Source organism: Labrus bergylta, chromosome 3 (assembly GCF_963930695.1).
Source record: "Labrus bergylta chromosome 3, fLabBer1.1, whole genome shotgun sequence".
NCBI classification, from domain to species: domain Eukaryota; kingdom Metazoa; phylum Chordata; class Actinopteri; order Labriformes; family Labridae; genus Labrus; species Labrus bergylta.
Window position 1 is genome coordinate 20204420 of NC_089197.1, and position 23013 is coordinate 20227432.

A 23013-nucleotide genomic window follows, 5' to 3' on the forward strand; every position below is an offset into this window, starting at 1 on the left:
AACCTGAGTGAGTGGCGAACCTTGTATTTTACCCAATTTAATTCAATTCACTTGACTCTAGTGCTGTTCTCAGACAAAGTGTAGATGAACATGTGCATGAATAAGAAAGGAATTGGGATCATTTCTGATTTTTTTTTTTTTAAATATTACCAGAAGATTTTGAGATACATCCTGGATGTTCCATCAAGTCCAGGACAGATTAACTGCAGTTACTTTTCTTTTTGTTCAGTTTCAGTACTGGAGGACTGTGTGTATCCGTGTGTGTATTTCCACACAAGTTTCCGCCTTGTAAATTGTGCCACACTTTTCGACACTGCATCATTCAATAGCTTTTTTAGCAGCAGAAGTGTTTGCTTGCATTCTGATGTATTTGTATTTTATGCATGTATATGTGTGTGTGTAAGTGAGTGTATGACGTAGCTATGAGCAGTCAAAGCTAGAGGAAAGGCCATCCTTTGAGAGAAATGCCACAGGTGGCCATGAGCTCTCTGTTCCTGCCCCTTTGATGCCAGCTCCATCACTCTGGATTCTTGTTTCTGAGAGCTAATCCTAATGAAACAATATTCCTTGTGCCTCACTCTGACTGTGCTCTAATGGGGCTCATTTTTCTAACGACAGTCTTTAATTTAAAGATGACATGTTGGATAACATAAACTGGTTAAGCACATTGCCAGTCTGTGTATAAAACTGTGGTTAAACCAATCATTTGTATTCAGTTAAGACTTGAATTGTTTAATAAGCTCCTGATCCTCTAATTAGGACTGGGGAGTGCCTGTTTTATGTTTCCTGCCTGTAGGTCTAACTCACAGCAGGAAAAAGCTGCTGCATGCAGCTACAATAGGCCAGTTGACATAAACTCTTATTACACCACAGGGACTATTACATTAGCATCATTAGAATATCATTTGGGTTCGCTTGTTATTTGCAATTATAAATTCCTTTGTTTTTTTTCTCCCGCAGACAAATAATTGACTTAAATAACCAATGAATAAGGAATGCATTTCCCCCCATTCATTATATAACTCATTGTTCTCAATTTACATCAGATTATGAATTCAAAGGATGTTAATGTCATCTCTGTGTAATTATTAGAGCTCTCATTTAGGAATTAAGCCTTTACACAGATGTTTGACAAAGACTGCTTTATTATAACCATCCTTGTAATACGTGGTTATCCAGCAGGCAGGGATTGTTGTGTTGTGTGTGTGTGTGTGTGTGTGTGTGTGTGTGAATACAGAAGTGGCAGGCTGCAGCAGAGTTCTGAACAGAGAAAAAATGTGTGTTTAGCATCATTTAAGAGGCAGCAATAGACTTTAAAGTCGGGAGTTGCTATTCATGGACTAGCTTCCCATTCAGCAGAGGTCACCTGGGTCCCCTCTCCCCTGTCATCACCTCCAGCCTCAAGGCTAACATTAAAGCCCATCTGCCTCTATCAGGCTCATTCTGTTAGCTCTTCAGCCTCATGTGTACACAGTGTGCTCTGACAACAATGCAGTGGTAGTGGGTACTTTAGGTCTTGTTGTTGGTGGCTTACTGGCCCCTGCGATTGGAGACTGGGGGGGGGGGGGCGGTACTGCAAATTAGAGACAGATCAGTTAAGCGTGACCTTAAAAAACCCTTGGCCCTGTTTAATTGGCAGTGCTGAGGCGCACTAATTGTATAAATCAGCTGGTAATGACATCTTGGCTTATTATGAAACACAAGATAATGTGAGAAAATGAACACCAATGAGCTTACATGATTTTTAACCCTCAGGGTAGATAGTCTGATCAGTGATTTGTTATTATCTACAACTGTGGGTGTGCTCAAGTTGGAATTTGGCTTTGATGATACCTCAAGCTGTATTACTTCTACTGTACTGGAGTTTCCTGGTTATTTGTGTTCTTCAAAAAGGGGATACAACGTCAGCAGACATACTAAAACCAGCAAAGCATGGCGTATAAATAAATCATCAGAAGGCAGAGCTTGAAGAAGGAAACCTAAATTAAATAAAACAACAGTGTTATAGAGAAGTGGTTTATTTGGAGAATATATATCTACTTGAGACGGATTAATGAGGTAGCTGAGATGTAGATTTCTAACCACCTCTTGGATGGATTTTCATTGGTGAGGACTGGAGGTCAGACTCTTACAAAGCTGTGGTACAGTAGCTCTGCTGTGGAGACTCTGACCCTGAGCAAACAGTCACCATGGCCCCAATTATCTTCCTCTTGTTCTGTCACTATTTGTTCCAGTGTAGGTAAACTCAGTTATCTAAGAGCTGTGTTGAGCTGAACCATGTTCCAAATTCACAAATCAAACAAAAGCCATTCAAACGGATTGATTGAATTATATAAATGTTGAATTTTTTGTGACATTTTAATCAAATGCAAAATTTTGATACAGTATTTTTTTCATATCAGCTGTAAGGTATGAAACATGATGACAATGTCTGTTTTTTGTTGTTGCTTGAATTTCAGATATTTACATGAATTCAAAATCAGCCAAGCAGTGATCGCTGGAAGCTGGGGATTGAGTCTTTCAGTTTTTGTAAGTATCAATTTACCCCGTCAGCTTTTTCTGTCGTGCCACATGTCTCACACACCCCTGCTGTCTTTCACCCACACAGAGCACCTGCATCAAATGAAGTGGACAGTCAGACAGTCACACAATGTATGCATAAATAAGCACAGTAACTGACAGACCTTTTGAATATACAATTCTCCTACTTATTCATTCTTTGTTATTTTTTTTGTCTCGTATTTATTTTATTCTGTCTCTATTTTCACAATGTTTAGCTACATTTCGGTATAGTTCCTTGTTCGTGTGTAGTTGCTCTTTTAAGGTGAAAAATTGGCTGTCTTGTATTCTTGAAATATTTTAGATGGTAATTAAGACTGGCAATAAAAAACACTTGTACCTACAAGACTTTTGGAGAAAAGTCTTGTGTTTCTGAAGATAACCTCTTTGTTATAGGAATTTATAAAAATAAATCTTGTGCTGATAGATCCATAGAGGGTACACAAGTCTGGGTTTACTGATACTTTAGTAGCCCTACATAAATCCTCTATTTCAACAGTATATGATTTTGAAGGTAATATTTAAGCAGATTCATCTCGTTGTACCAAGTGAATATCAGTTCTACATTTAACCCAGGTTGAAATAATAGAGTAAGCAGGGCATGACTCTGTTTGTATTTGAAAATATGTGAGTTTCAAAGGAGTAAATGCAAAAAAAACCTCATATTGTTGATATGGAATGAGTCATTTTGCTTTTAAAAGAAGAATATAATATACCATGATCCTCTCTGCATGAATGAAAATATCACTGTAACAGTCTTTACTCAGCTGCTGCTCGTGAAGGTTTTCTAATAAAAAGGTATTTTAGATATTAAGCAAATAAAGGTGAGGAACTTGGTTGATAATATTCTTCTCCTCCAAATGTCAGTAGTAGATATCATGGGAGTCATATTAATGTGACGGAGAAGCTCTTCAATAACAGCTTGGAAAATGTCTCCCTGAATTCAAAGTTCACGACCATTTACCATTGTTTAATCATGCCATTTCACACATCAACTTCTGCTCAGAGGAGCATGCGCCTGTCTCCTAGAGAGCTGCCTCTGCTTCTGCATGCTAATTTTGAGAAGTTAGATGTAAAGTGGTGGTACTTGTGTGTAGTGTGACCTCACTGATGAACATAAAGAGGGATTGTAATTACTCGAATAATGTTAAAATCAGTGTATACACATCACTAAAGGATACTTGTGTATTTAAAGCAGACACACAAAATGTTAAAATTAAGCTTAAATGTTAATGTAACATTAAGAATTGCTAATATGAGTTAACCTTATCAACAATTGGAGTGAGCAGGTACTTGAAAATATATATTAATACAATCTGATACTTAACTGGATAAGAAGGTTAGATCATGAAGGTTTCCCATTTTTTTCTACAGCCCCCCTACTGACCAAGCTAAAAACACTCCTCCTTGGGTAGTTCAATGTCTGAAGTAATGATAAAATAGACTTAAAAATACAATTTGAATGGTTCAGTTTTTGGGTTACTTTAATATAGTTCTGCACCTCTTTGTATTCATTATGATAGAGTACGAGTAGAGCAACGTTTAATGCAGTTCCACATTCTGAGACGTGAATCGGGTCCTCATACAATCAAACCCAAAGCTATCTTCACCTACAGGTCTAATTAATCTCAAACATGACAGAAAGTAATTACATTTGTGTCTGGAGTGCTTGTGCAACACATTTATTTACACTCGTGCGATTCCATTCATAAACACCTGAGGATACATTAGACCATTAGAACAAACCACAAACACAACTCTCTGTTAGCGTGCGCCTTTTATCTAATACGCAAACAGCCGCACAGTCTCACAGCTCTCAGCCTGGTATCGATGGACCCACTCAAGGGGAGGATGCCATTTTGTCAGAAATTAAATAAACAGCGCGTCACCACAAAATTAAAATGAATAACCTTTGAATGGTTATTCGTCATCTATTATTTCTCAAATGGGCCTCTTCAGTCCACTGACCACAGTGATTATGGTCAACATGTTGCTGAACAGAGAGCGCTTGACAAAGACCGCCCAACAAAGATTTTAATTTCATCAACCTCAATTACAAGCCAGGATCCCAGCGAGGATAAGAAAAACTAATTGTTGCACATGTCATTACGTGTCGAGAATGCAGAGAAGCTGCCAGAACTTTACCCATCTTCCTAAACTCTGCAAACAATTAATTACTGCTCTCTGTATTACTCATGAATGACCTCTTTTTAAAGTGCTTAAACTAAAATATGCATGTCGGCTTTTTAAAAGGTGGGCTGTTGTCTGGGTTTGTTTTACAGTTGGTGATTAAGTACGGTCTGTGTTTAATCACATGGAAAGGACCTAACCTCACAATTTTCTATTATAATTATTTGATGGTTTGGTGGGCTTTAGAAGAATAAAATCCTAATATGGACTTGGCTGCTGTCCTGCTTCTGAAGGTATGTTCACATGTACTGTAAGACAGAGTTTCACCTAGTTGCTATAAACTGCAGAAAACAGGACCAAAGCAAATGCCATTAATCTTCTTGCTATCCCAGCTGTGGCAAGTAATGCATAACTAAAAGTCCAGTAAAATGAATTAATGATTTCAACCATGAACTTTTCTCCCAAAACGCCATGAATCGTCTCCCGCTGATAATGCAGCGCGACCCTGGAGTGTGAAATCCCTGTTGCGTTCAGAGTAGCCAGTTAATTGATTCACAAATTATTTAAAGTTTGTGGTGCCCAGGGGAGTGCTAAGACTGTAATGACAGCCCATTTTGTACGAGTTGAAAAACTCTTCCCTGGAAAGCCTATATTAAAATGTAACTGTAAGCTAACAAGTCTAATCTGATCCCAAGGAAGAGGGATGGTATCTGGAGTTGTGTTTTTGCATAAGTTCACCAGAATTTTATTTAATTGGAAAGTATCTCATTGTAAAAATAGAGCTCCAATTTTAAACTCAGGGATTAAAAAACTCAGGGATATCATAAAATAAGGATACTTCACTTCAGTAAACATTTTTATAATCTACATTCGAGTCATTTATCCATCACTCCATATTGTCTGTTGCATGTGTGATATTTCAAGGAAAAGAAAAACATACAAGCCATAAATTAGTGGTAAAGGTAGATTAAATACATTTAGAAGATTTGTTGTGATAAAACCTAGATCAAGAGATAGCTGGTCACTCTGAGCTGAATACTACGAGGCTCATCTGGCAGCACACATCGAGGTTGTTTCAGCTTTTTAGCAGAAGTTGTTTGATCTCTGTTTTAATATCAAGGAGCCTCTAATCTCGACCCATTAGCAAATGCTGTCATTCAGACACACGGTGTCGGCCTGATTTAAATAAAATGAAATGAAGATAGTTGTTTCTGGTCCCTTGGCTTCACTCATTGCCATAAACATATGCTCTGTGCCCTGCTTCTTTCCATCTTATTTATGACTTTAATTTGTTGTGTGGGCTGCGCAAGAAATCAAATTTAATCCAATCCTCCCAGGGACCCTGTCATATAATAACATGGTAATTTCTATGTATCCTTTTGAAAAATGAGGAAATTAATTCTTCCTGACATGTTCTAATTATTCCAGTGTGAACGGCGGATGGGCTCCCCTCCTTCCTCCCCTCCCCCCTCAGCCCCCTAAGTGTCAGTTGCCGACGGGTGGCGAGGTGCTAATGCTGACCAGCAGCGCGTTTAATTTGAAACATGAGCAGACACCTTTCAACACACCTTCTTAATGTTGGAGTGGCTCACACAAATTAATTCACTACTCATCTGGCAGCCCTGACTGAGGTGTGTGTGTGCGCCTGCATACAAGACAGTGTGTGTGTGTGTGTGTGTGTGTGTGTATGTGTGTGTGTGTTTGGCAATGGGGGAGGGGTCAATTGGACACATGCATTAGTAAAGGTAACATAAGGTGTGTCTGTGTGCGTGTTTTTGTGTGTTTGAAGACTACGCTGTAGGTGTAAATGCATACAAGTCAGTGGGTGTGGACATGTGCTGGACAGGTAACACCGTATTTCTGACTTGGTGTCTAGTATGCATAAAGTTGTCCGCTGGGATGTAGGGATTGATTGGACAGCGTTTTTCCCCTCTTCTCAAACTAACAGCACCTTTTCACACATCCTGATTCTCTACTGAGAGCACAGAGGCTCATTTAATTAGCCCGTCATCAGCCAGTCTTTAGCTTATCACTACAGCATGCATGGGGTTGCTACAGGCAGAGATGTGTGGAAAAATTATCTTATCCTGCTTGTTCATGGGTGACATTAGATAGATTTTTCATCAGAAAATGGTGATAATAATAATAGGAATAATTAGTTAACTGTCTGGTAACAATAAAAAAATAATCATTGGCTGGGCAAACATGAAGAAGTTTTGTTAGCCTAAAGAATTATTCATTTGGTTCATAAATAGAAGGTTGAATTTTAAATCAAAAGGAAATTGTTTTTGTTTTTTTCCCAAAGTATTTGAGTCTGTTAGTTCACAGCGTTATGCACATTCAGATTTCTGACAGAAGAAATGTGTCTCCACCCAATTATGAACTGTATTCTGAAGCAGCTCAGACAGGAGGAGACAAGATAAACAAATAAAATTTACTGAACATTGGAATCGGGTTCAAATTGTAAAACTGCAATTGATTAAGTGTGTGTGTGTGTGTGTGTGTGTGTGTGTGTGTGTGTGTGTGTGTGTGTGTGTGTGTGTGTGTGTGTGTGTGTGTGTGTGTGTGTGTGTGTATTTTGTCTCTGAGCTGTAAAACAGAAGGGTTTAAAGCTGTTGCGTCATGGTCCAGGAGAAGAGAGCATGGCTTTGTGAACAGTGGGTGGGTCCCCTCATGACTCAGTGAGGGGAAAGGCGTCAACATGGCCGCCTGACCCTCGAGGATTAAATTGCCCCCCCACAGACACAGACACCCTGTAGGGGTTAATCACTTGCATTTTGGATTCCATGCAGAGAAGCAAATGCACTCTCCATCACTGTGGAAGAAGTGAGACACAAGAACTGCAGCAGCTCTGTGGGCCGATGTGCTTCATAAGCCTGTTTCCATTGTTTCCAATAGAGCTGGTTTTACTTGTTTCAATAATGTTTGAGTTCTGGATCAATGCAGACTCTTGCACTCTCCTTTGGATTTTGCTACTTATTCTCATATGGATCAAGTTTAGGGATATAACAAGTAACCCTGGGTGTAGTTACTGGTAGGATCCGTGCAACTAACTCCAGTGTCTCGCTGTGCGCTGATCTCTACGTGAGCTTGTTAATGACTGAAGGCTGAGAGTGCCGTCTCGTGCCAAGACCCACATGGCTGCTGGCGATGCATTAAATCAGCAGTCAATTTGACTGGAAGTTAGAAATCTGGGCTAGGTTAAAGGGATGTGCTGAAGCCGTGTTAATAGCTAGCTTGTTGTCCATATGGTACTGCTTTAATAGAGCACATTTGTTGCAGATGGTGGGAGACTTGGTTTAGGCAGAGGCAGCTTTTGGCAGAGTCTGATTCTTCGAAAGGGCCGCCGTGCTGCTCGGACTGGTCCAGGCCAACTCAGTGATGTCTATCCTCCCTGCTTCTCCTTCACTAAAAAGCCTGCCCTTGAATTGTGGCTTAGTCTTGATTTAAAGACATTCTTTTTTTTTTTTTTTTTTTTTTTTTTAAAAAGGAGCAAATACAATGTGGCTCAGTCACTTTTTCCTGAGTTTGGTCATTTGCTCTCCAAACCGCACCTTTGGAGACTAAGTTCAGTTGTTCCTGACCACAATGGGACTTTAGACAGCAGGCACAGCTGAGGAAACACAAGCACACAAAGTGAAAGAACAAGGTTTGTGGAGAAGGACCAGAGATAAACATAGAAACTAAGCATAGCCTAATTTATTTATTTTCTTTTTCTTATTTTGTGCTTTTAGCCTGCCTACTGAGGGATAAACGACAAACACTCATTCAGATAAATTAAGGTTTCTCCTTTTAACCTTTCAGGAATAATGAGCAAAATTGAGTTTCTGTATCAAACTCGTTACTGTTTCTATTCCTCTCCCTAATTTCTGAGCAAAGGTTGGCAGTATACAATAGTGTAATAGCTAGAATTTGTTTGCATGTATACTGTAAGTTCAGAGAGCGTTCCATCTGTGTTAGTGATTGTTTTAGTTTACTGTGGGCCTGCCTCAGAGTATGTGTGCTTTTTGCACTCAGAGAAGTGAGGAGACACGCTTGATCTGCTCTGCACTGTTTGACGGTTGTTTTCTCACGTTGTCACTGGCATGGTGTGCTGTGCCGTGGTGATGGTATTATGTGCGCTGGGCCCAGCTGAGTGCAGAAAAGAGCAGAGTTTCAGCGCCCCCAGCTCTGCCACTCCCGCCTCCCCAGACACCTTATTGTGAGAAAAGTCTCGGCTGAGCCCTCTGGGCCTCGTGGATCCTAAGTGCTGGCCAGACTGAAAGGCACAGTGTCCTTGGGCCCAGCTCATTCTTTCCATTCTCTCAGAGGCTTTGTCTCAAAAGCCACAAGAGCAAGGCAAGAAAATGCCAAACTAAACCCATGTCACGAAAACTTAAGGTGTTTAAGGCCTGTCATTTTCTGTTATATTTTGTATTTTTTATGATGATGTGAATAAGGGTGTAAAATACAGGATATGTTGAGTAAGGACTATTTTTCTTTCCATTTGTGTTTTAAGTAGTGATTTTCGCAGCAGGAAAATGTGATTTTCAGTCTTTAAAGCTCTTGAATTCAATGTTATGAAATTGACTAAAATGATGGTGCGGTGCTAAAATGTTGAGGAGAATAACTTGTTATAATGCTGAAAATATTTTTGCATGATATCACTGCCATATTTCAGTGGCTGAGCATCTTTAAAAGGCTTGTTGAGAGATCCACAGAGACATCTACATTCAGCCACAGAGAAAAGTTCCATTCACAAATCTGTTCCCTGGAATCCCTGCTCATTTTCACCACTCACATGGAAGCCTTGATCACTGTTCAACCAATCTTAACACAATCAAACTATATCTTATACAGACCAATAACATACACTAATGGAAACCTGTTGTAAGACATTTTTAGCCATGTGTCTCTACTATTTTGTGGTTAAGGCTTCTGAACGACCCCTACAAGTGGTGACATCATGACCACATCCTTTTGCCTCATTGACGCTGTGAGTCCCAGCTTGGGTCCCCTGCGGCCGGGCTCCCAGAAGCCACAGTACCCATCGCCACACATGGGCTGCAGCTGGACCACCGTTAGCTAGTCTGAAAAGGATTGGGGCTGCAGCGGGATCTGTGGTCACAGTGCTGTATGTACATGTATATATCTGCGCACGGCTGTGGAAAAAGACTGTATAGAGATCAGTAGGCAGAGTTTATTTGATGCAAACATATCATCAGGCTCTCTGTGCAAACCAATGTTGTATGCAAATCCACTCCCTCGATGGAAAGAGGTATAATTAATGATGTCAGTTCATAAAAAGAGAGGATAAGTTGCTAGCCATATTTCTGCTTTAATTAAAGACATGCCTTATTATGGGAGGAAGATGTATGCTCTGTGTTTTTCTTTTTTCCCTCTTTCTTTCCCTTCCCCTCTTTCTTCTTCTTCTTGATTATTACTCGTTACATAGTGAAAATGGTTCTCTGTGATTTCTCCTGCCAGAACCCCCACACGCTGACATGGAGGGCTTTCTTCGTAGCAGCTTTTTACTGAGGTTAGTTTCATTTCTGTTGTTGCCATTAAGGATCACAGGTTGTGCGAACAGGGGTTTGTAGCGGGCTAACAGGGGTTAAGCTTTCTGACATGTTGTTAACTTTAGACTTTGTCCTGTTTTGTGAGTGTGTCTGTGTGTGTCTGTATATTTGAACATTGTCAAACATGGATTATGACATATTTACCCAAGCTGTGTGTTATGATTGTGTTCATGTAGTGTGTGGCTGTCTGGCATGCTCACCCTGATAGAAGACAGTCAGACTGTAAGCAAACATACACCACTTTAAAACTTTACTGTTTTTGAGCTGTTTTTATTCTTCCTTTCACTTCACCAGAAGATCAGACCTTCTGTGTTTTTACCCATGATGCTTTTTTCTAACCAAACCCCCCCTCCCTCCCCTCTCCCCCCAACCCTTTAAGAACAATAAGCAGTGATATTGGGTAGTTATTATCTTGTGACGTTTTCTGTGTTTGTATTCAACCTACCATAAAGATTTACATTTTGGTTTAAACCCTTCCTATGATTCTAATTAAAAACTTGGTGCTGTCATTACACACAGAGAAAGTAAATAAGAGAGTGTATTTATCATTGGCTCCTTTCCTAGTCAACCACCTTCTCTAGGCTCCAGTGTTGCTCCCTAATTAGGGTTGGCTCATTAGAAGCCAGAGCAGCAGCATCTGCCTTTCAAAGCTGCTGTCAGCCAAACTTTACTAAAGCTAATGAATCCTCTTTGATTTCTTTTTCAAAAGGTCACTTATTTGATTAAATTAACAGCATTTTTTTCCCTTTCTCAACTGCTGGGGGCATTTTAAAAAGAAAAGACAATTTGATACCAATACTAGGGAGAATGTCCTTCAGGAATCCAATAAGGAAAATCTCTTGGGCATTTTTTATTTAGCTTAAGAATTTAATCATGTAAAATCACACTTAGAAATAAAACTCCTACATTTATATGAATGGCTTTGACTGTTTCTCGTTGTTTCATTGTATTTAACATATTGAAAGAGCAATTTCTCACTTATAAACTATTTGAATTATATAGGATATAATGTAATATCTAATAAACTTACTGTTTGCTGCAAAACATGCAATTCAAAAAGTACAATATTTTTTATTCTTAAGGCATGGCGCTTATCTTTTTACTGTGGTACATCTGATTTTACAGAAGTTATTCTGTCGTCCAGCTGCTAAAAAGTGAACTACCTATGCTTATTTCTGCTTTTGTTTTAGGAGTAATTGTACAGAGTGAATGACAGCATAAGCTCTCAGCACCTGTCCAAACCAGAAAGGAAGATTAAAAAATTACACTTATGGATACACTATAAACTATGTGCTAAAGTGGGACGGTACATAGAGGATGTCTGGCAGAAGCACATGTTTGATTCTCTGGAAATGTTTTGCACACATCTTCTAAAGACAGCAAAAGGACCGAAACATGACCTTTGGCCTCTGCTGTCCTCTAAACAATTTCTTTTTGTTCTCATGGCAGTGAGAAACACTGTGATTATTCTAAGTAAACACATTATTGCACTGCTAATCCACATCCCTCTGTCAATGTCCGTTTTAATTAAAGGAGAAGAGCCAGTAGAAAGATATCAAGCACACTGGCTGCAGATTGGACGCCTCAACAATCAGGCCGAGATTAAAGGCAGGCTTTGCTTCAGGGTTAGCCCTTTTGCTTGGATAACACTTGTGTCCTGGAGTGGGCTGTGGGGGTGGGGGGAGGGGGTGAAAGGGGAGGAAAGGATAGAAACAAGGGATGGATGTGGCAGATTGACATTCCTCCACTGAAGAATCCCAGTATCTTTTCTCAAGTAACTGAAATAGGTCAAAGTTTTTTTTTTTTTAAACATGCTCATACATTTCTGATCCAATGAGCAGATGTTATTGGCTTTTAGAGCTATACGGCATATTTCACTTTCACACCGGATGGGCCTTTCTTTATTGTATTGACTCATGAGTTTTGTTTTGAGTCATACAGACAGTGCACTTAGTTTTTAAAGCTGTAAAAGAGCTTTCTAACAGCACCTGACACATGGCAACATTAAAAATACATCAAACTCTTCAGACGAGGGGAAAAGTTTTCATTTCATATTTTATGTACAAGTCAAGCCTTTGTACTGCGGTATAAAAATAATGCCAGTTTGTTTAAGATTCCCAAACAAAGGCAAAAGTTCTTTGAACTAAAGTATACAAATGTGTCTGTAACAGACAACTATTCCTGCTGCTATTGTAAGCCTCTCTGAAATGAAGTGTTTTCATTTAACATCAATTTTTTTTATGTTTACGGAAGACTTTTAACAAGTTTTTGTTTGTGTATCAAAAACACTGAGAAAATGAGAGTGAGTGTGGAGAGAAAGGGGAAGGAAGAGATAATACAGTAATGTGAACAGAGAGAGAGGGAGAGAGAGAGAGAGAGAGAGATCTTCAGTCTTCTGTCTGCTCCCAGTGGGCAGGACCTCCCCCTACATTTCTGCCATTATTTGATGTAATGAAAGGAGAAAGTGTGTAACATTGAGATTGTTAATTAATTTAGTCTAACAAGATGAAGATAAATGAAACCCACCGAAGGTTGACTAGGCTAAGGGGCCCACTTAGCATTTTCCAGCCCTCGAGCTCAGTCTTCTCTCTCGCTCTCCTTTACAATGGAGCAAAGCTAATAGGTGCAGCACAGTGTTTGTACAAACCTGCCAAGCTCTCACACAGTAGGTTTAGGTGTGGAAACTTCTGGGAAAATATTTTATTTCCCCCTGTGAATTAATCATCATTTTCTCTCTGGGATGTTGTCATTCCCAAATGGCTGGGCTGGGTTTGTAATGAAGTTAGTTTTGGAGCACAGATATGCAATTATCTAATTGAGTTATCTTGACATGTTAGATAAAGCTCAGTTGACAAACATGTCTGGTGAAGTAAATTGTCTTTTTAGTTGTATGTATGGAAGCACTGTGGAGAGCTTAATGTTAATTAATTAATTTGATCCTTTGCTACAGATCATTTATATTTAATATCAAAAGGAGGTTATATAAATGGCCATTCTCTCCATAAACTCTGTGGCCCCTTCATATGAGCCTGTGTGACTCCCAGCCTTTCACCAAATGAATGCTTCTTTTCTAATGCAGCTTGGGGGCTGTTTGAGCGCCACGACAGACAAAAAGCAGAAAGGACATTTTTTTTTTCTACAAAGCCAGACAGTCGTCTTCATCTGGAGTCCTCACAAGCAAATCAGTAGTCTATCGAGGTCCCTCCTCAGTGGACACTTTGTACAAGATCTTCTTGGCAGCACAGACCGATCATTATGGCCCCCATTCTTTAGTTCCATAGTTCTCAAGTCATCAACAATGGGTTGTTGATTGTATGGAAAACACCAGAACAATTATGCCCTCTGTTTTGGTGGCAGGGCAGTGTTTTTAAAGTGCAAACCTCGATAATGGCCTCATTATTGTTATTCTTGGAGCAAGCCTCAGGAGAGAGAAGTAGCTGCTCGCAGTACGTCATTATTTCGTAAATTTTCGATTAGCTCATCATGCTGTCTCCTGGCAAACAGAATCACAGCTAATTAAAAGTGAGCGAGCGCTCTCGCCTGTGACTTAAAAGGTAGCACTCGATGGGCTTCTAATACGAAAAAAGTGGTAAAAAAGGAGGATTAGAGCTGTTACCCTGGTAACTCCAACTTCCATCTGCGAGGGGAACAATGAACTTGTGTTCCACCACCACCTATGCTTGAAAAAACAGAAAGCAAGGAAGTGAGTGTTTCTGAAAGGACAAGACCCTTTTTAACAACAAAGTGGGATCCAGGCCTAATAGGCTCTCTGGTGCGAGTTGTTAGGCGAGATCACTGGGGGATAGAGGAGCAAAGAGGTCAACGTGTATTCCTAGGACAGTGAAGGTCGTTCATGGTTTTTACAATAGCACGTTGTTTCCTGGATCAGATTGTCTGCAGAGAAAACACAACCTCAATGTTGTCCATCTGAAAGAATCTCAAAGAAAACTAGATTGACAGAAAAGGCTGCTGGTAACATGTCTCCTTGCGATCAAGGGGGCAACATGCCCCACAGCCAAAATGTACACATTCCCTCAGCTGATTAAATAAAAGCAAACACGATTCCAAAGAGTTGGACCAATTAGGCAGAGCTGTCAGAAGCTGTTGGAATTGTCTCTTGCATCTCTTTTACTTATACAAGCAAAGTCTGCATTGAGTTCTGGCATCTCAGCTCATCTGAAAAACAAAATGAACTTTTACATGAATCCCCCTCCTTAATATTTAACCAATGCAGCCTTTCCTTGCAATAGCCATAACACAACTGCATTTTCCTGCTTGTTTTTGATTTTTTGCATCTTTATCTAACAGCAAAGGATATTATGTTTATATTGAAAACAACTAAAAAAAAAAACTTGGATATTAAATATTTAGTAATATCCATTATTTTTTTCTCAACAGCTTCTCAATCATTGCAAAAGAAATGTTTAATGGTCTTACAGTTAAGAGCTGCTAGACAGAAAAGAAAAGCTCCTGCACTAAAACACTGCTGACTTCATATGATCCATGGCTATGGAGGAACAGTATGTGTTTCTCTTTGAGTTTTATGTCCCTTATTACAGCTGCAATACGTCTGCTCACATTAAGCTAATTTATGGCCGAGGCCAGCGTAACAGCAGCACAGGTTAATGAATTTGGCATTACTAATTAAACGTTATTGAGGGATGAATATGAATCCTGTGGGTGGGAGGGACTGCAGTGAGATGACGAGGAGGGGGGGGAGGTGAGAGGAGAATGGGACAGGAGGGCTGTCTCTTTCGTGAGGGTCTCACTTTGGGTTGCGTTCGCTGGGTGTAAAACATGAGAGGAGAATGTGAGGACAGCTCAGACTTTGAGGTGAAATGGAGGACAGATTTATATTAGAGCAATGTCCGGACCAAACTTTCTCTAATACGAATACGACACAAGAAGAAACAAGACACTATCTTCCAGTGGTTAAGGAAAGAATACCTCCCAAACAAAGTCGAAGTACACATCCTTTTTTTGCTTATTTGCTTGAATGTTAGCAGTAAGTAGAGGACAGTTTAGCTCAATGCAGTGTAGAATATCCTTTTAAACACAATGTGCATACAGCAATTACTCCAGTCACCTCCTGAAAATAATGTAGCTGAGTCTAAAAAAGCCAATAGGGATAATAGTGGCTATGTTGAATACAGAGGCATTATTGAACTTCACCCTGACGCACACTCTCCACCACCAAGTTAGGAGCCTTGAGGAAAATAAGAAACATATTTTCCCTGGAAATTTATTTTATGCCCTTTCTTGTTAGAAAAAGACTAAAAAATGAAAGTCACCTAGGGGTTCACTCCATAGTTAAGACAACGCTAATAAAATCACCAGTTTTGAATCATTGTAAACTATATCGTTTGTGTAGTAAGGCACCAATAATTTTGTCTAAAGAAACAGAAACACAGAAACGTCTAAGAATATTTCTTTGGGTTGGAATGTTGCAGACAGCTTCCCAGCATCCTTTGTGCTATCAGCTTCTAATTGAATTACTGACAATATCTGGTGCAGATTGTCATCAGTTTATGTTATTTGTCCTGCTAGTCTTTCAACTCGTGCTCTTTTTTCTTCTCACTAGCACCTCTACACTCCATGTCTGACACACTCTCCCTGAGAGCTAAGCCTTTCACTTTGGATTTCAATTATCATGTTAGTTTTGTGATTAGACTTTAGTCCTCCAGGAATCAGACCTCTCTGCTCCTCTCTATTCCACTCTATTCCACTTCCCCTGCAATCACATCCCATCTGATGAATTGCGCATATAATTACGGAAGATATTGAATATGCAGATCACTGTTGACTCTTGGTGTGTGGTTCATAATGCATCAACTCAAACTGTATCAAACAAGGGTCTCTGATAAAGACCCACTCTGTTAATGAGAGAGGGCCAACGTATGCTATTAGTCAGAGATAACAGACACCACAAAGCCTGGGGCTCAATTAAAACAAGGCCAGACTATAATCTGTGCGAGTCTGTTTCTGTGTGTGTGCGTGTGTGTGTGTGTGTGTGTGTGTGTGTGTGTGTGTGTGTGTGTGTGTGCCCCAGAACAGCACTTGTGTTGGGATTTGGCATTGGGCACAGTACAGCTCTACCATTACAACCAGCCCAGTGCAGTCCTGCCAGCCAGTGCACAAGGTGTTTATGAATCAACCAACATGAGGTATTTCCTCCATGTTACAGTATGTTGCTACCATCGTCTTACACCCCGTCCCATGATGCAATCCCTTAGAGTTTTTCGAGAGCAAGGAGTGAAGCACTTTACAGGCACACCCACAGGAGGAGAGAGTTGTGGGAAATTTTGAAACTTTTGATTGCTTTTAGAGAGCTTTCTTAAAATCTGGCTCAGAAACGAAAGAAAAAAGGTCTCTCCTGCTATAACTTCTGCATTTTACTGTCAAAATGAAGGAGATTTGTTATAGGCCCTTCCACAAGTCCAAAACAAATACTCTTTTTTTTTTTTTTCCAAATAAAGCTAGCGTTACATGGTTCTCAACTAAAGTTTCACACACAATTGAGAATAAAGGGAAATGGAGGAAAGTGCGTCCTGTATTTTTAGCCTGTGCTGTAATGATGTAGCTGCCATTTATAGATGATATGCAGGCTGATTCTGGAGGGCTGCCCCACTGACAAATGAGTGTGGGCTGCAACAAGTCAGCACAACACAATCTCACAAACACACACATTGAAACAAAACAGAAAAAAATCACAACATGCAGTATCTATTTTATGTAGCACCAAACAATACTTTTGATTTTGTATGAAAATAATCAGGCAAAATACCTTCTGCCTCTTACCATTTGAATTCTTATTGAAATCCACTCTATGTCTGATCAAAGCTTTTACAATTGAAGGATTTGTAAGCTTTACAAATGATGAGCCCATGACCAAAGCATTGATTCCCTTTTTTACAAAGTTGCATGAAGCAACACGTTTTTGGGATTTTTTTTTTTTGTATAGCAAAAGTCCTTTTGCTTTTATTATGGGTGCTTTATGCACCTGACACCTCTTCATGCTAAATGTACAGTCAAGAGTAACAACCTGCCTCCAAATGTTCAGTCAAGGCACCTCTCCTCACTATTTGTGATTTACTCATGAAAGTAAACTTTTAAAACTTTTCTTTCAAATTATTTTATAACAATTGATTTGAATGTCTATAAATCAGCGAAACAGTATCAAAACGGAGGCTGGTGTTGATACAAAACAAACTAACTCTTTAGTTGCTCCACATCTTGTGGTCACAGTTGCAGGTATTAGAGAGCATGGCTGATGCTGGATCTCTTCCACTGTCATGGCTGTCTGTTGTAATTAAGATTTAGAGTGGCTTTTAGCACATGGCAGTGTGGCACTTCCCCTGTACTTTGTATATATTAGGTTAATAGGATTGAACATGTTTACATCAACTGTTAGTTCAACAAGAGGTCAAAAGGGTGACATAAACTTAGTTAAGGAGCTTACACAGGAGCTCAAAAAGCATTATAGCGGCAGACTTATGCCTAAACACAAACAGAAAATAAACATTTTATTGACGTATTTGTTCGGTGTTAGATACCTCGACCTTCTTTCGAGTAAAAGAAAATTAAACTGAGTATGATATGATGTCCCTGTACTGTAAAAAGTGTGTCGCAAGTGCTGTGACCTTTTCGAGTTCAAACTATTGTTTGCAGATTGGTTACACACTCTGGGCTGTGAAAGAGACATCTGCTGCCTTCAGCACAGTGTAGAGCTGATAGACAGTCAAGACTGAGAGGTGTGTGTGTGTGTGTCTGTCATACAGCTCAGCTACAGTCACCATCCTCTTATCAAATATTTGTCTGGCCTTCACTCTCTATTTGCCTTTCATTCTGTTTGCTTTGTTTATTGAGATCTATCTCAGGCAGATTGATAAAGTGTCCAAAAAGTTGTTTTCAGATTTAGTTTCTTACACAATGTCTAGGTGTGCTTTTCTCTTACTGTGCATTTCTCTCAGTGTGCTTCTGTGTCTGAATATGACATCAATGAAAAAATATTATTGTACTTGTAATGTATTTTCATAGATATGAGACACTGATGTTCCACATTATTTCAGTTTGTTAGAATGTTGACAAGTCACAGCAGGAACTGTTGTTTCAGTATACAATCATAAATCAGCTCCATAGAATTCCCATCAAGCTTTAAACATCAAATGTAAAACCATATTTATTTAATGTGTTTTTGAGTGATTCCCTGATTGAGATTTAAAGAGTGGTCATAAATGTTTCGGGACAAAGGCTCTCTTTGTGTGAAAGGGGCCCCAGTTGAAATGGAGGAGTAGTTTGAGATTACCAGATTATTTCCTACTCACCCAGCGAGCGAGCCGAGGTGAGTCGCAGCCCTGCTAAGTGCTGAGCTGCGCTGAGGCTGAGCATAATGAGTGTGGTGGCAGGGAACCACAACAGAGCCGGGGCAGAGGCTGCCTGGGAACCAGAGGCCTGTGGCCCACAGCCAAACACACACACACACACACACACACACACACACACACACAAATCCTGTCGCACACTTGTGGCTTTTTAAGAAAGCAATTTAGTTAATGATTTCATTTTGGAGCACTGTCATGATGCATGTGTCCTCTGAACACGCCAGCAAAAGAATAAAAGAGAAACTCACCGAGAGGAAAAGGTAAACACAAGCTTCCCTGACAACCACAGAGAAAAATAACACATAACCAGGCCTCATTCAGTATTTGTTGTGAACACTGCACAAAAATCTGGTACTAGTTTGGTGTATGTGTATGTCTTTTGACTCTTGGAATTTCATGCATTGCTCTGGACAAACGCAGAAGAGTTGAGGCACAGTATGAGTATTAGACACATGGAAAGCAGCCAGCTGCTGACCCATTTAGAGTTTTGGTCAACGTCTTATCCACTACAGTGCCCGCACCCCTGGAGTGGAAGTACAGCACATTTTTCTGTTCAGCCATGTCAGTCAGCTCTGTGATTTTATTAGGGCTATGTTTCACATTCATTTACTCTGGTTTTCTCAGTGCTGGCCCATGAATGAAACTGTCTTAGCATTGCTGAAACAGTCGCTCATACATATCTTCTGTGAACCAAATTTTGGGGCAATTACCCAGATCAGTGGCTGGCGTTTCGGGTTTTTGCTTCTCGGGTCTCATTTTTCTCCAGTCTCTCTCTCTTTTTTTTGTATCAGCTGTCAATCACTAGAGGTAACTTTTAACCACCTCCAAACAGAGCTGGGTGCCAGACATTCATTTAGTCCTTCACGTTGGTTCTGCTTCTCCCTGTCCGACCTGTCAGAATGACACACACTGTTGACCATGCTTTCTATTCAGCACTGGCAAATTAATTGGTTTCAGTGGGTTAAATCAGCAATCAATGTCAGTTTCCCAACATAATAAGCCTTAATCATAAATCTTTGAGGTGTGGCTTGCCTGACCCCTATTCATCATGGCTCTGCTACATGGCCTCATCTGGGTGGAGCAAATGAACTACCCCTGTTTTGGATTTTCCAATTGACGTGTCACATGAAACATAGCTACTCTTTCTCCCCTCCCCAAGTCTATCCTGGCCCTTCTTCTTCTCACAGTCCTTAAAAAAAACACACAAGGGCCCAAAGACAAAGAGGGAAAGAAGTCCAGTTGTCACAAGGCAGGGAGACATTTGTGTGCCTGCCCTTGTGTGAGAGTGCTCATTCAAAAGCATTAATTTATTCAGAATGTGAAATAATAAGGACAAAAACCGTGGGCATTAGAGGTGGGTCTTACTGAAGCTAATGAGCTGTTGTCCTTTCAGCCTCTCTAATAACAACTGAGCAGCTTAATTACGAAAGCGTTGGAGTTAATTTACTCTTTTTTTTCCACCAGTTACACAAATCTATGTATGGGAACAAAATTGCTTTTCTACCCTGCAGATTTGCCAATTTGGTGACCAGAACTTGTTCTACATTTGGGAAAAAAAAAAAGAAAGGAGCAAAGACACACTGACAGAAAACATGGGCCACTGTCTGTCGCTGTTCCAGATGTCCAAACCAACAGAAGTGTACCAACCCCATTTCAATTGGGCAATAAAGTTGCCAAAGATGACCTCATGATGGCAAGACCAGGGACTAAAGCCCATACTGCCATGAAGTACAATAACCTCCTCCCTACTTTGGTAAACTGTTCCCAGTTACCAATGTTCATAATTATTTATCTTCATGCAAAATGTCTTCTACATAATGCACCATTGTGCTTGAGTATTTAACCATAAGCTTAATACTGTGCTCCCTTTATCTATTCGTTCTAGAAAGGTCTTCTTTTTTCTTTTAACTTCCCCTGCTTTTTTAAGCTTTCTATGCGACCCTATAGACTTACTGTGCATGTCTTTGGTAACTTGGGATGCCTCCCTTCACTTATGTTTGGCACCCTCCAGCTAGCTCCTCAACTCAATTTTCTGGCAACTGTGAGAGATGTTACACTCGATTTGTTGAAGAGCAGCCATTTGCTACAAATTCTCCTGTGCACAGAAGAAGTTATCTTTTATAAATGACAGAAAGGACCAGGCCCTGAATAGCGCTTTGTTTACTGTTTAACAAAAACGGGGGCCCCACTCTATATTTCATCTGTCACCGTTGCTTTTCTTTCTTTCAACAATGCTTGATTGTTTCCGTGAAAATTTCAGGTTCCGTGAACAGGAGAATTCTGTATTATTATGTTCCTGCCAAATTCCAATCTCTATTTTCCTTCTCCTGCTTACAAAGGGCTCATAACTTACTGTCAAGTATGAGGCGAGCCACAAAGCTCCACTGTTGCTCAGCAAATAGGGCTGTGTTGGTTGATGATCTGACTCACTGTGAGGTTCGCCTAAGTGCAGCAGCAGTAGAACGCTTTTTGGGAACTCATTGTTTAGCAGGCCTGGAGAAAAAGAGAAAATCAAAGCAAGATGAGTAGATCAGGTAGATTTTCCTGTCCCTGTATTTTTTTCTCTTCTGACATAGAACTGTTTGAGTGCTGAAGTTGTCGTCCTGCTGCTGTTAGTATTCTGCTGTTTTTTCTCTAAGTATTAGACTCACAACATCCCATTTGCTCTTCTGGTGGACATTTTTCTAAGCATTGTACCAGTCTAGATAATGAAAGGCAAAGAGTGTTTTTTTTTTTTTTTTTTGGGGGGGGGGTGGGGGCATCCTTCAATCCTTGATTTGTGAAAGCACACGCATGAGTTAACTTGTGTGTGTCCTGGGGAACTGAGAGGCTGTTATGCCATCCAGCCCTGAGCCTGTGTCCTGGGATCAGGAAAAGGGCCAATAGCACAGGGGACCGAAGGAGAGGGATGAGGAGGAGGAGGAGGAGGAGGAGGAGGAGAAGAGGGAGGAGGAAGGGCAGGAGGGGCAACGAGGGATTCAGTGTGTGAGTGCTCATCGACCCTTCCTGAGTAGACAGACAGAGACACTTAAGCGCTCTCACACCTGCATCTCCCTTTGCCTTGCATGGGGGGCAAGGACAGCGAGCGCGCTGTCATGGCAGCTGCACAAGTGTTTAAAGTGAGACTCAAGGCAGTTCTTCTAGCAGCATATTATTGCAAATAATTTACCCTGAAAAGTAATTATCGATGCTCTGCTCAATATGTAAAGTGTGCACTTCAGGTGGCTGGCTTAATTTGCTCTGGGCGGCTATCATTTGAGTGTGGGTTTTAGCTGTGGTAACTGTGGCAGTTTCTAATAGAGAAGGCATCAGGAGAGAGTGTGAAGTGAGGATGAAGTGGCCCCGTAATTGAGTTGACTTTTTGCAAGGGAAGGTCAACAATAATGGAGGAACAATTTAAACAAATTCATTTAGACAACTCTCCAGTGACTGTACAGTAGGCTACCTTGTTGAAAAATCATCCTTTTTTTCCCCCCCCCCAACCATTTACTATATTTTAATATCATTATGTGTAACTACTTTGTCGGCTGAGGTTTAAGAGATTAAAATCAATTTGAGTGATACTGACTCAAACTGGCTGTCCAAACAAAAACGGGGAAAAAATAGTCCAAGAAAATGGTGCCTGCCTTTAAATGTGGAGCAATATCACAATAGACAAACATAAGTGCACACACCATGTATGCACTTTTGTCTGTGTCTGTGTGTCTGTGTGTGTGTGTGTGTGTGTGTGTGTGTGTGTGTGTGTGTCTGTGTGACACTAGCTCTGTGCGGTACACAGCCCGTGTTAGGAGTTGATTATGTATCCAGAAAGCTGGCTTCTGCACAGCGTGGCACAATCACAATGGAGGGTGATAATTTAATTGTGCTAAACGGTGGATTCCGTGTCAATGCTCCTCCAGCTGGGAGCTGTCAGGTAGCAATATCTCATTATGGCAGGTGAAGAACCCAGAGGAACCCTACCACGACACCTGTTAGAACAGGAGGAACCCCTGAAGGGAAACACACGCACACATTTTCTCTCGCTCTAACTTTCTCTCTCACACATGCACACACGCACACACACTCCCATAGAGAAAAAAAAGAGGTTTTGACTTTATCTTTATTTAAAGCTCTTCTACAAATGATTGTATTTTAAAGATGGCTCTTCTTGCAATATGCTAATACTGATGATATTAATAATTGTTTAAAATTGATTCAATTAAACAAATTAGAAAGACAAGTCCCCTTATTACTTGAAAGTGTTTAGTTTGGTGCACACATAAAGTAGCTCCTTCAGTGCAATTCAATTATAGATGACAGCAAAGACCAGTCAGTACAATATTTTAAAATAGTATCTATTAAAATATATCATGCAGTCAGACACCTCAAGTGCTATGGCACTCTTT

At 40.3% G+C, this 23013-nt stretch overlaps 1 protein-coding gene across 5 annotated transcripts in view; it reads left to right on the forward strand.

Moving 5' to 3' along the window:
- sox6 (SRY-box transcription factor 6) overlaps window positions 1–23013 on the forward strand; it is a 131837-nt gene that overhangs the window by 18737 nt on the left and 90087 nt on the right. For 4 of the 5 annotated variants that reach the window (XM_065952917.1, XM_065952918.1, XM_065952916.1 and 1 more), the window contains 2 exons: window positions 2460–2529; window positions 10156–10207. In XM_065952917.1, coding sequence (XP_065808989.1) covers window positions 10173–10207 — 35 coding nt within the window. In that variant the 5' untranslated portion in view covers window positions 2460–2529; window positions 10156–10172. The remainder of the gene's footprint in view (window positions 1–2459; window positions 2530–10155; window positions 10208–23013) is intronic. The other variant, XM_065952919.1, reaches the window with a different exon arrangement.